This window comes from Parasteatoda tepidariorum, chromosome 3 (genome assembly GCF_982258835.1).
Source record: "Parasteatoda tepidariorum strain Cologne lab strain chromosome 3, Ptep-v5.0, whole genome shotgun sequence".
Classification (NCBI taxonomy): Eukaryota; Metazoa; Arthropoda; class Arachnida; order Araneae; family Theridiidae; genus Parasteatoda; species Parasteatoda tepidariorum.
The window spans coordinates 12,866,399-12,879,691 of record NC_141757.1 but is presented as its reverse complement, the minus strand read 5'-3'; the positions used below and the strand labels follow the sequence as shown (position 1 = coordinate 12,879,691).

The 13,293-nt window shown below is 29.6% G+C and overlaps 1 protein-coding gene across 1 annotated transcript; it reads right to left on the bottom strand.

Annotated features, from left to right (window-relative positions):
• Positions 1 to 436: 436 nt before the first annotated feature.
• Positions 437 to 13,146, bottom strand: LOC107437001 (transmembrane protein 19). The gene is made up of 6 exons (XM_043041202.3): positions 12,899 to 13,146; positions 10,473 to 10,589; positions 9,261 to 9,398; positions 6,554 to 6,805; positions 4,600 to 4,809; positions 437 to 805 (listed from the first exon to the last, which is right to left on the bottom strand). The coding sequence occupies exons 1-6, from the start codon at positions 12,978 to 12,980 to the stop codon at positions 639 to 641; spliced, it is 966 nt and encodes a 321-aa protein (XP_042897136.2). The 5' UTR covers positions 12,981 to 13,146; the 3' UTR covers positions 437 to 638.
• Between the last annotated feature and the right edge of the window lie 147 nt (positions 13,147 to 13,293).

Genomic DNA, 13,293 nt, shown 5'->3' with positions numbered 1-13,293 from the left:
AAAATTTTTATTATAATAGGGAACAACTACAGCCAAAATTAAATTTTTCAAAAAAAAGAGAGCGAGTTGTTAAAGATCGCTGGATTGTAAATGAGAGTCCCGGACATCGGGGTCAGAATTGCTGGTTATATTGCAGATGTAACTGTTCAGGTGATCTCTTTGTATTCATTCAGAATATTAAGACAATAAAGAGGTTTTTTAAAATATAAATTCGTACAGCGACAGTTTAACACCACAATTAAACTGACGTTAAAAACATCGTTAAACTGCAGCTTAATTGATTGTTAATTATGAATTTACAGGATCTCTGACAATCTTGTAACAACACTTTTAAAATCTTACGCTATGCTGCTATCAATAAAATAAAGATTTTTCTTAAGGACTGAAAAAATTTGCAACTATGAACTTGCAAAACAAAACAAAATAATAAAAAACCTTTTTCAAATCAATATTACTTTAATAACACGGTAAAATGGATGGGGAAAATACAAACATTTTCCAAAGGGGGGGGAAATAAAAATATATTTACACTCTATAAGAGAGCAATATGTGAAGTAAAATATATATATATATATATTTCATGTAACAAATGTCCAGCAAAAATATTCATTTTAAACAACCATTAAGTAGGAATGCATTTATCTAAAATACGAGTATAATTCGGCTGTTACAGTTGGCACAGCAATGGAGATGATTAGGGTCATCAGCAAATTCACAGAGTGGTTATCCAGTATTGGAATTCCTGCAATATGCTTTATTCCAGGTCCTGGCTTCTCCACGATTTTACCACTACGAGGATCCAGCCCTGTTTTGAAGAAGAAAAAAAAAAACATTTTTAATCTAACAAGTATGATTAGTAATTATGAAAATTACAGATAAACAGATAGGACTTGAAAGGGTGCAATTGTTTTGACAGATAGAGGTAGCCAGAGACGAGCCTAAACTCAGCCACTATTGAATATCTAGGATATTTTGAGGATACAGATTGTAAAGTAACTACCACTACAAAAATATAATTCCAATTCACTAATGTATAAGACATGTTTGGACATCACCACACTTTTCAACTGGTTGCTGGTTGACAGAGCCGGATTATACCTTTCGTAGGCCCTAGGCATAGCCGTTTTTGGGCCCTCCCCTCCTTCCCCCACTCCTCCCTTCTTTTCAAAATATATGCTAAAATTTTCTTGCATATTTTTTTTTTACATTTTTATTAATATGGATTTTAATTTACGAATTTGTTTATTGAACTTTATCTGCAATACTGACCTACTGCCGATATTACAGTTGATATCGATAATACCATTATGATTAGTTCGATCGATAACTATGTAAACACTTCACGTCAACAATACAACAACAAACCAGCAAAGAAAACAGTGAAATTGATAGTGAGATTAATTACAAGAAATATTTATACAGTAGAGAACCAATTATCTGGGATGCTCGGGACCATCGCTATCTCGGATGTCTGAATTTCCCAGTTTTCTGGATCGACCAAAAAGTGTCATTAATCGATGTTTTATCGAACCCGAATTACAAGGAAATTACACAAAAATTTGTCAGAATCTGAGATTAAACTAAAAGCGCAAAATTTAGTGAAAATTTACTCATCCGATTTAGAGAAAAACTTTGTAGATGAATTTTTAGTATTTTCAAATTTATATGAACATAAATCTAAACAAGAAATGTTGAAGGCTCAAATTAAAGATAAACTTGTGAATACTTTTCCTAACGTTCACATTGCATTAAGAATATATTTGTCGATTCATGGATCAAATGCAGAAGGAGAAAGATCTTTCTCCAGATTAAAATTGATAAAAAATTATTTGCGTTCAACAATGAATCAAGATCGTTTGGCATCGCTCGCACTTATGTCTATTGAATACGACATTTTGCGTAGTTTGGAATTCGACAGCATGATACAAGATTTCGTTGAATCCAAAAATCGCAAAAAAGTAAGATTCTGCAAAATAATTTATTACCGAAAAATATTATATTTTTATTTGTATCTTCATAATTCTGTGCAAAATACACTTGTTGTTTTTAAAGCTAAATTATTTTTGTCAACAAATTTTTTTCTCCCAAGTTTTTCGTAGGCCCCTGAATTTCGTAGGCCCTAGGCACGTGCCTAGTGTGCCTATAGGTTAATCCGGCGCTGCTGGTTGATAATTTTTTTTAAAATTCTTTTTCTTTTCACCAGCAGTCATTTTTTAATGTATTTACATAATAATAATTTAAAGTATTTTCATATTATTTTATTATTACCTTATAATTACTGTCTTGATGGTGATTTTAATATAAATATGAATGCTGACGAAGGAAAAGTATTTTGTGACGTCTTGAAACACGTACATAGGCAGGATTTGAAAACCAATCCGACGACAAACATCAATTGAGACAGTTTTTGCAACCATGATTTGAAATGTTGTGGCGTTTATCAGAATCAAACCAGAAAGCAAAAGCATTTGATCAATGGGTAATCAGTGATCGTAATAAAGAGATCACAATTTATTATTATTTTTTAATTGAATTATGAAGTCTTCGTAATTGTTGGATTATTTGTTTTATTTTAGTTCAATGAAATGCTTAATCATTAAAGAGCTTAAAGTTAAGACAAAAAGCACAAGGCTCACAGGACCAAAATTTAGATTTTTAAAATGGAAATTAAAAGAGAAAAAGAAGTAGATGAAATATTTATTTGGATAATTTATATTTTAATTTTATACATACCAAAAAGCAAAAATAAAATAAAGATATTGATAGGTGTTAGATAAAGTGTCCTAAAAGTGACTGATGATTTGAAAATTCAATTAAAGAAAAATGGAATGAGAAAGAAATATGAAATTTCTGCATTTGGAAACCAAGTTTTCAGTGAGTTTCAAAATTAGCTACCAAGTTCATCAAAAGATGGTGTTAACGATAAGAAAAACTATAAAAACAACTGAAATATTTGCATTTTAATTATTAATTTTGTCTTCAGAGTGGGTCACATTGCTTCTAAAAAATTGTGACTATTTTGATATACTGTCCCAGTTAGCACTGCACTATCTGTTAACAAACTTTGCAACTATTTCTTCAACAGATTGCAACAAACTGTACATTTTTATTTCCTCCCATATTTCTTTGATTGAATTTTTAAATCTTTAGTCATTTCTGGGAAAACAGATAACAATGCAAATATTGAAAAGATAATAATAATGAATGCATGGAAACAAAATAATTAAACAACAACTCATTAGAATCGATACAATGAGCCATAAATGTATCGGTGAAGAGATAGCAGGACCATTTTCTGGTGGGAAAACTATCTATAAGATAGATATAACTATCTTAAGTGTATATATATATATATATATATATATATTTTTTTTTTTTCATATGTCTATAATTTTTCTTTGTTTTTTTCTTCATTTTGAACTTATATATATATATATATATATATATATATATATATATATATATATATATATATATATATATATATATATATATATATATATATATATATATATATATATACACATTTATAACTATCTAATTATCTATCTATATGAGATAGATATAAATATCTTAACTATAATCTACTCTACAAGATAGATATTGAGAATGAATATGTCTGGATTGACTGACTTGTTCTCTTTTATCCTTTGTTTCCTTCACTTCTCATTTACTGGCAATACATAAAAATATTCAATAACAATTATATCTGTTAAACAATATAGACCTTTTTGAGATTATGTCATAGAAAAGTTGCTTTTTCTTTCTCGAATTCACATTTGCATTTGAGGGAAAAATTTCACTCAGAAATATTATATAGCACTGGAAATTTTTTTTTTAACAACATTAGTTACGCTGAAAAAAATTTACAACATTAATTAGCATTAGAAATAAAAACATTAACTACATTAGTTAGAACTGTTTAAAACATTATTTACTATTGAAAAAAAAATAATCACAGCATTAGTTAAGTATTGATAAAAACAATTACAACATATGTTCTTCAATAGTGTGGCAATCATCATGTGTGGCTTTTTTCCATATTAACCTATCTGATGCCCTTGCTTTAATCTTAAGATTTTGTAGAATCAATTTATCGTACACCCTATTATTTGTCCATGAAAACTATTTTGATTCTCCTGATTTTCTTTAAATTCTGATGAGGTGTCCTACCAACTTTAATCTTTGCATTTTAATCACAATGTTTGGTTCTTTATAAATCTTATACAATTGCCAATTGATTCTTCTATACCAATTCCAACATTTTCTGTTCCTTTTAGATTACTTCAGAGCATTTTCCTTTCAAAAATGGCTAGAATTTCTTCAAATTTTTGAGTCAGTATCTATGTTTTTGAAGTATTAACTAGGATATATTCACAACATTAGCATTGAAAAAAAAACACTTGTGGGGAGTCAGTAGTTATCGACCATATCAACCGTCATATATGAAAAGGTACCCCACCATTGAATTGAGTTAACATGTCATATATACCAGTGAATTGGAATTATATTTTTGTAGTGGTAGATACACTACACACAGAAAAATAAAACAAAAAAATAATACATAGACAAAAGTAGGCCATAAAAAAAATACTGTACCAGAATATTGTAATGTTGCACCAAGGAGGGAATCCAAGAAGGAACCAAAAAGCCCAGAACTTATTCCAATAAATGCTGAAAGTACAGCTTGTTCAATAACAGAAAAATATGGAACAGTGGAGAACAGTGTTACAAAATAAGACAGTCCAACTAAAAGACCCCCAAAGGCACTGCACAAAACTCCAATAGAAGTCACGCCACCATTAGTCCCTGCAAAAAACATAGCATTTTAATTTTTTAACTTCCCTAAATATATATTAATTAGAACCCTTGTAAAATAAAATAAACATATTAAAAGACAAAAACTAATCAGCAAATATCATAGTTTCATAGTTACATCGTAGTAAGTATCAATAATAATTAAGTATCAACAGTAATATTACAATATCAAAAATAATAAGTATCAATCTTATTGTTCGAAAGGTTGACCTCATATATGCTGGTGATTGCTGATAATAATGACCTCATATATGATGATAATTAAATTAAGAGATGAAACAGTACCAGGGTTCCCACTCAATTTCAGAAAAAAAAAATTTCCTGACTTTTCCAGGTATATCAGGTAAATTTATTTCAATGAAAATCTATACCATATTTTATTTGTACTACGAAATTTTTCATCAGAAAACTTTGATTCTTTTATTTGTTATGCCAAGTTTTAGATTTTCTGTGTAAAATGAAGATCATTATATGAGGAAGAAAGCATTTCAGTTGGTCTAAAATGTGAAACTTTTACAATAAATAATTGTTATAGGTGCTAGAATTATTTAACTCGAATCTCAATAACTGAGTACTGTTACTGACAATTTTAAGGCTGGTTATTTTCCAGGTATAATGTATTAATTTTCCCGGTTTTTCTAAAAAAATTGTAACTTTCCCTGACTATTTCCCGATCTTTGGAGTTGAAATAAAATTCCCTGACAATTCCAGGTTTTCTCTGTTCTCCCTTACCCGTGGGAACACTGCTGTACTTTCTCTCAATAAACAAGTCTTTTTTGTCAGAATTAGATTTTTTAATCATCAAAATATGGGGGTAAGATCAATCGGAAAAATAAAATCCCCATAGTTTAGTCAGGAGAGTGACCAAAAAGTTTGGGCCATTTAATGTTCATTTAACTTTTTGTGCATTTTGTAATAAATCAAAAATCATATAAGTGAACTGAAAATACTTCATACATAATTATAAAATTCAATTATCCAAAAGTTTCCACACAAAAAATAATTTTTATTATTTATTTAATATTATTTTAAATAATAAAGGAAAATTTTTTTTTGAATAGTTAAGTGTAAAAAATGTTCACATCATTATCATTAACTGTGTAATTTTAAATGACCCCCCCCCCCCCAAAAAAAAATGGAAATAAATCATTTAAAAAGTGTCTGAATCAAAAAACAGTAAATTACTTCAAGAACTATTCGATTGTTTTGGCTCAAATTTTGCATTTAAAATTACAAAGCATAAAATTAAGAAAAATACTTAAAAAAGTCGAAAGGAGAAATAAGTCGAAAAGAGAAATTTAAAATTGAAATAATATAAGCACTTACATTTAGCAAAGTAAAAAATCTTAATCTAAAGAAGATTTTTTAAACCATTATTTATTATTATTTAAACTATAAACACTTAACATATCACAGTACTGGCAACAGCAGCATTTATTGAGGAATAAGAAGTTTATTTGCCATCAGCGGATATTTTGTCGCCAATTTTTAAAAAAAAAAATTTCTTCAACAAATACGGAGAAATTTCAGAATATACGGATAAACAGAAGATAATCGTAAAACACAGGAGTCTTCGTTAAAAAACAGGAGGCTTGGCAGGTATGTAACATGGATTTATTTTTAAGAAAATAAATAAACAAAAAAGGAAAATTTCAACAAAATAACAAATACAATATTAGAACATAAACATTAAAAACATACAATTTAATATATTGAAAATTAAAAGAATACATACCTATTGGAACCTTTTGGAATGTTGTTATTAACCTTGGTTTTGATTGGGCCAAGATGGATAACTCAGATGCCCAAGTGTCTCCATTAGCACTAGCCAAAGCTGAAAGCACTGCTGCCGCAAGCCAAGAGCGAAGATAATTTTTATTAAAATCTAGCGGAATTTCTCCACATCCACCATTTAACATATAAATGAGGGCAATTTCTGTAGCTGTGCCTCCATTGCATACAACTTGTATCCAATTTCGTTGTCCACCTATGACAATTTCAACAGAACAAAACAATTACAAGGTGACAAGAAACAATTTGGACACAAATAAATTTTAAGGGTGCATAGACAAATCTTTAAAAAAAAATTAACACCTTTTAAGTACTTTTTAAGCACTCAGAAATACTTTTAAGCACTATATACATAAACAAAATACAATATTATTTTCAAAGACTTTACAAGATCATGATAAAATAACTAGCGTCTGACAAAGAACTCTCATCTTGATTATATTAAACTAAACTCAGAGGTGCGACAGCCCATAGAGGGCCAAATCCTATTGTGCCCATCTCAGTTTTCTTGACCTTGGGCTCTGGGGTGCAGATGTTCCGGTCAGGCGGTCAGCCAAACGCGGAACCCCTAGTGTTTAGTTCCCAAGCATGCTTGGTACTCATTTATCGACCCATTGAAGGGATGAAAGGCTGAGTCAAACTTGTTCGGGCCGAGGATCAAACCCAGGATCTATGGACCGGGAGCGTGAAGCGCTACCACTCAGTCATCGGGCGTTCTTGATTACATTAGCCATTATAAAATGTTAAAGAGATTTTTCGGTTCGATATCAGGGGGTGGTAAAAGAAGCCCGAAATTGAAAATGCAGCAGAGTTGCACATGAGAGTGCAATAATCACACCGAACCCAGCTTAGTAGATGAACATACAGCCTCACAAGTATTTCATCAAACATGTAAAATGATTGGTGCTTTCATGTGCTATGAACCGACGGTACGTCAAAATGGATTGTGGCTGAATGAATTGTAAAAAGGTTGAATAGACCAATGTGAAAAGCAGGATTTTACATAATACGTGGTAGGAAAATCGAAATGGTAAAGAAAAAATCTCATTTTCAAAAAGGGAAAACTAAGCACTTTTTAAAAACACACAATGAAAAAAAGCACCTTTAAGGGCTTTAAAAAACAAAAATCGAAAATAAGCACCTTTAAGCACTTTTTATAAGCGCTATGCACAATGCTCATTAAAATATCACAACCAAATTTTCAAATAAACATGAAAACACCACAACTTGTAACATGTCTACAAAATTTTTTAATGTGATCACTAAGGATCAGACTTTGATGACACATACATTTTTGAACACTTTTGTCATTTTCAGGCATTTTTTCAAATGTTGAGATTTTTTTCTTTCTTTTTAGGTCATTTTTAATATATTTTGATTATCTTCGTATTTGGTAAAAAGTATCAGGAAGAAGTCAGCCTTCTTCAAATCTGCACCAATAACATCTGCAGGCATTAAAGAAGCTTCTCTATTAACAGATTAAAGAGATTCGTAAAATATCAAAAAGCATTTCATAATCCAATACAATTCAGATTCCTTATAAGTTCTGCAAAGTATGACACAGTTTTAAGCAATTTCTGCTAAAGGACTACATTATAGTGTAATTTTGACAGTCAAAACAATGGACTTTCACTAGAAAAAAGCTATGATTCATTACCATAAATCACATTAATATGTATAACTTCCAATATAGAGGAAAAAAATAAACAGACGATAAAAATTGTATCATAACTTGAACAGGTCCAAACATTAATTGCTCTTTTGACACCTAAACTGTTCTGCAAAGTATGTCACAGTTTTGAACACTTTCTGCGAAAGGACAAGAGTTTAGCGTCTCGTGGCAGAATCGGAGTGACACCGCGACTTTGTCGCAGTACGTTACAGAGATCCAGCAGAAATGTTTTCCGCTTTCTTTTCTACAGAAATTTACACGTAAAATTTGAATCTTGCATTTAGATAATCACTTTTTTTATGCGCTCAATGTACGCTGATAGTATTGCAAATTGTTGTATTGTTTCGATTGAATTTTCGTCAGTTATTAATATTGATTTTCATGTGGCTTTTAAATATCCTGATATATTTCAAACTATATGGGAAATTCGAATTCTGCATTTGAGTATTTACTTTTTAAGGCTACGATTCTATCGAATTTTTGACAGATTATTTCTGCTCTTGATTTCTCCAAAACTTTTAAATTCAATATTTTTAATACTGTATCATTTTTTACAACAACCTAATCTCGAAATGAAAGACGCATTTGAGTAACCCCTTTTTTAGGAGTCCGATTCGCGTGATTTCGTCGTCGGTCTTTTTTTTTCAGGAAACGGATTTCATGATTTTTAATTATTTTTTTATTGTGATGATTATTTACAAAAGGCAAAGACAGAAATAATTAGTGCGTTTTCCCCCCAACAAAATGCCAGAATATCACCCATAATAATATTACATTAAAATATTATTACATGTTCAATTAAAGAATAGTTTTTCTCTCTCCGTAAATACAGCACGTTTGTTATTTTAAATTTGTAACATACATGTTTGTTACATACACTTTCACTAAAAAGAAGCCTTGGTTCGTTATTATAAATCACATTAATGGAGATGGTTATTGGTCGGCATAAACCAACAATGCATAATTATATTGAGCATACCTTCTTTAAAGTTAACCTCAAGCTTCTTTTTTCTACTTGAATGAAAGTGTGTTGCTTTCGATGATGTGAAGAAAAATGTAAAAAGACACGCTACAAAACAGTAACTACTATAAGTAAGGATGAGACCCACAAATATGCCTGAAATAAAAAGCAGAAAATTTAAATTACACAAATAATAGCTAAAAGTATTCAAAAAATATTAATACATTTTGTTTGACTAGAAATTGTCACATTTTTTCCCATGTTAGCTTTTTTTCTTTTTTTTCAGTGTCAAACACTTACCTTAAGCTTTGTACTTTGATGATTAGTTTTTTTTTTTCCCGAGATAGTTTCCTCACATGTTTGTGTAGGAAATCATAAATACACAAAAGCAGTCCACTCTTACCATTAATTTTCATTAAATTAATGATGCTCTACAACTTTCAAATGCATTTTATTCCTTTATCCAGCATTGTTTTGGAGACAGTAACATTAACTAAGAAGTTTGCCCCCAGTCAAATCTTTCAACAAAAGGTAGGCACCTTTTAAGTATTTTTTAAGCACTCAAAAAATATTTTTAAGTACTATATACATTAACAAAATAACTTTAAAAGACTTTACATGAACATAAAATAACTAGTTTCTGACAAAAAACTCTTCTATTATATTAGCCATTATAAAATGATCAACAGATTTTTTTTGTTTGACATCAGAGGGTGGAAAATGAAGCTTAAAATTGAGAATGTCTTGCAAAATGAAGCAGAGTTGCACATGAGAATGCAATAATCTCACCGAACCCAGCTTAGTAGATGCACATGCGGACTTGCAAGTCATGGTATTTCATCAACCATGCAAAATGACTGGCGGTTTTACATTACGGACCGAATGTAAGCAAAAATGGATTGTCGTCGAATTAATTGCTAAAACGCTGAATAGAACAAAGTGAAAACCACGCTTTTACTTAATATGTGGTAAATATCGACACAGTAAGGAAAAAATTCTCCTTTTCGAAAAGGGAAAATTAAGCACTTTTTAAAAAACACCCAATAAAAAAGCACCTTTAATTGCTTTTAAGAAATGAAAATAAGTACTTTTAAGCACTTTTTAAAAACGCTAAGCACCATGTTGTCTGAAGGAATTATAAGCTGATGTACCCATTTCAGCTTTTGAAAATTTTCTGACAATTCTCAGCTCATATACAGAAATGCATAAAAAAGAATCAAGTAAAAATACCTCCAATGGCCCCACTTAAAGCAAGGCTTTTCTTTTTCAATCCCCATAGTGTCACTAATGCAGAAAATATAACTGCAACTATACATCTATCAATTTGGAAATCTTCACAATCATAACCTAAAAAAATACCAGAAAAAGTTTATTCAAAATGCATTTCTTTTAACTTAAAATTTTTATGTCATACAATAATAATAATTTAAATGAAATAAAACTAAGCCAAATTTGGAAATGGGCAGAGTTTTGCATCTGTATCTGCACAAAAAGAATAAACATAATCAAGAAATAGGCGGCAGTGGCAGGTAAGAAGAAAAACAAAATCTCAGGTGGAGTAGAACTTAAGGGGAAACCTACAAGGCAAGCCACTATAAATATATTTTTAAAATTGATTCCAATTATAAGAACTGAGCAGTGAAATTTGGAGGCTTTAGGTATTGGAAGTGGAACACTTGGTACTGATATTGAATGTATCCTAAATTGATAAGAACTGTCTCCTTTGCAAAAAACCCTGTGGCAGTATTTTTTCGAGCTATCTGCGTTAAGACTCTCAACCACAAATATCTTTCTGCACGATGCTTTTAATAATAGTAACAAACATATATGTTACTAATTTAAAATAACAAAAACGCTGTGTTTCAGAAGAAAAAAAATATTAATGATTTTTTTAAAATTTAGCATGTAATATTTTTTTATTTTAATATTACGGGGGATATGTATTATTCTCGAATTTTTCCTTGGGGGGATGCACAAGTTATTTCCTTCGTCACATTTCGTAAATAATAATCCCAAAAAAGAAAATAATTAAAAACCCATAGTAGTGATTGATGAGAAAAAAGATGGACAACAAAATCACACCAATCCGACTCCTGAAACGCCTGTTTAATTTCGAGCTTTAATAAAAAATAACGGATTTAAAAACTATGGAAAAATCAACAGCAATAACTGCCAAAAATTCGAAAGAATTATTGCTTTGAAAAGTAAATACTCAAATGCACGATTCGAATTTTTCATATTGTTTGAAATATCGGGATGTTTAAAGATTGCTGCAATGAGTTTAACCTTTCAATTTCGTTTCTGATTTTTATTAGTTTCTCACATGCCAATACCTATTTATTACCACTACCTGATGATCACTTTGTCGCCAGAACTGATTCAGAAATCGTCCCTTTCCAAGTAAAAATTTTTTAATGAATATCTAAGAAATAACAAGATTTTAACTGCACAGTTGACGCTTGTAATACATTTATAGTGTACTAAATATATTTTAACACAATTCCATTTCAGCAGGGCAGGTACTAAATAAATTTTAGTAACAAGTACTACTGGCATAGTGATAATAATAAGGGGAAATAGGTACCCAACATACTGCCTTGCAATTGAAACATCAATGAAAGCGACAAAAAAATTTAAAATTGAAATTTTTATATTTGTATAAGCTACACAATTGAAAGTCTTAACAAGTGAAAGAAAACAGCAGTCAACTGCTTTTCTAGCAATTTACTATAAAGCACTTATGTTATTTTTTCATTTTGCATGACAGTATATAATTAGAATAATGTACTGTGGTAATAGGTTTCTTTAAGAATTCCTGGAAACAGAGAAGTATCCATATTTTTTACACTTTATCAAAGTTTTGTCAATCATTAAATAATTTTATATGCTTACATAAAAAAAGATCAATACATTTGTAATAGTTCAATTTTCGCACAGTTTATTTCTAAATGTTTTATAGGAATGATAACAAGTTAAGCAATTTTAATGATACATCTTTTCAGTAAAAGAACATTAATTATAAGCATGGTGAATGTCCATTAAAGACTTAGTAATTTTCAGTATAATTGAGTCTTTGCTGGTAAAGATTAATAGTATAATACGCATGGCCTAAATTACAAAAAATCGATTTTATTTTAATAGGCAAGACCAGGATAATTTGCCCTTTTGTAAAAATTCTTTGTTTTTTAGAGCTAAATTTTTAAGGTATAACATTTATAATAATATTACTTGAGCATTGATATTTAGAAATTTTATGAAAGTTAAACAGGATCTTTATGGGCTGTAGATAGCGAGGTGGTGGTCTGAAGTTAATTAATGCGAGTGGGGGGAAAAAGTGTGATTTTTAAGGGACTCAAAAAATAATTAGCAGTATAATATTCCTTTAAATAACTATACAGTGTATTTCAATGCAATAGTTTTGTAGAGAAAATACATAAAACTTTAAACTGTTTTACAATTCAGATTCTAATCTCGAAACGTGATAAGAATCTAATATTTCAAAATAAATTAAAATAATTAAGAACAGTAATAAAATTTATGAATTTGTAAGCACCTAAGACAATGCTGAAAAAATAAAAACAAAAATAAAAAAGTTTTTATTTTTCGTAATAAATATTCTACATGTTCATGATAAAATAACAGTTTCAGATAGTTACCATAGAAGCAATCTTCAATAAATTTATGGATCCAAATCAATGATGTTAAAATCAAGGCGACTAGAAAAAAATAAACGAACATTACAACGAAATTGGACAATCATAAGACTTTTACAAAGTTAATATAAAATGTACTGTAATATAAAATAAATATATTCGTTCGATGTTTGACATTTCAAATTCCGAATTCAAAACAAAAAGCTTTTCGATGTTTTCCTTTCTTACTTTCACAATGCAGTTCAGTTCACTTTCAAATCTTGGGGGTAATATTTTCAATTTTTTTTTTTACATAATTGAGGAAAAAACTTCTGTTAATAGTAAATCTATCTTTAATTTAAAGTCGAAAATTTATGTAAAATTTTAGTACTTTAAATTTAGAATATTTTATTAATCAC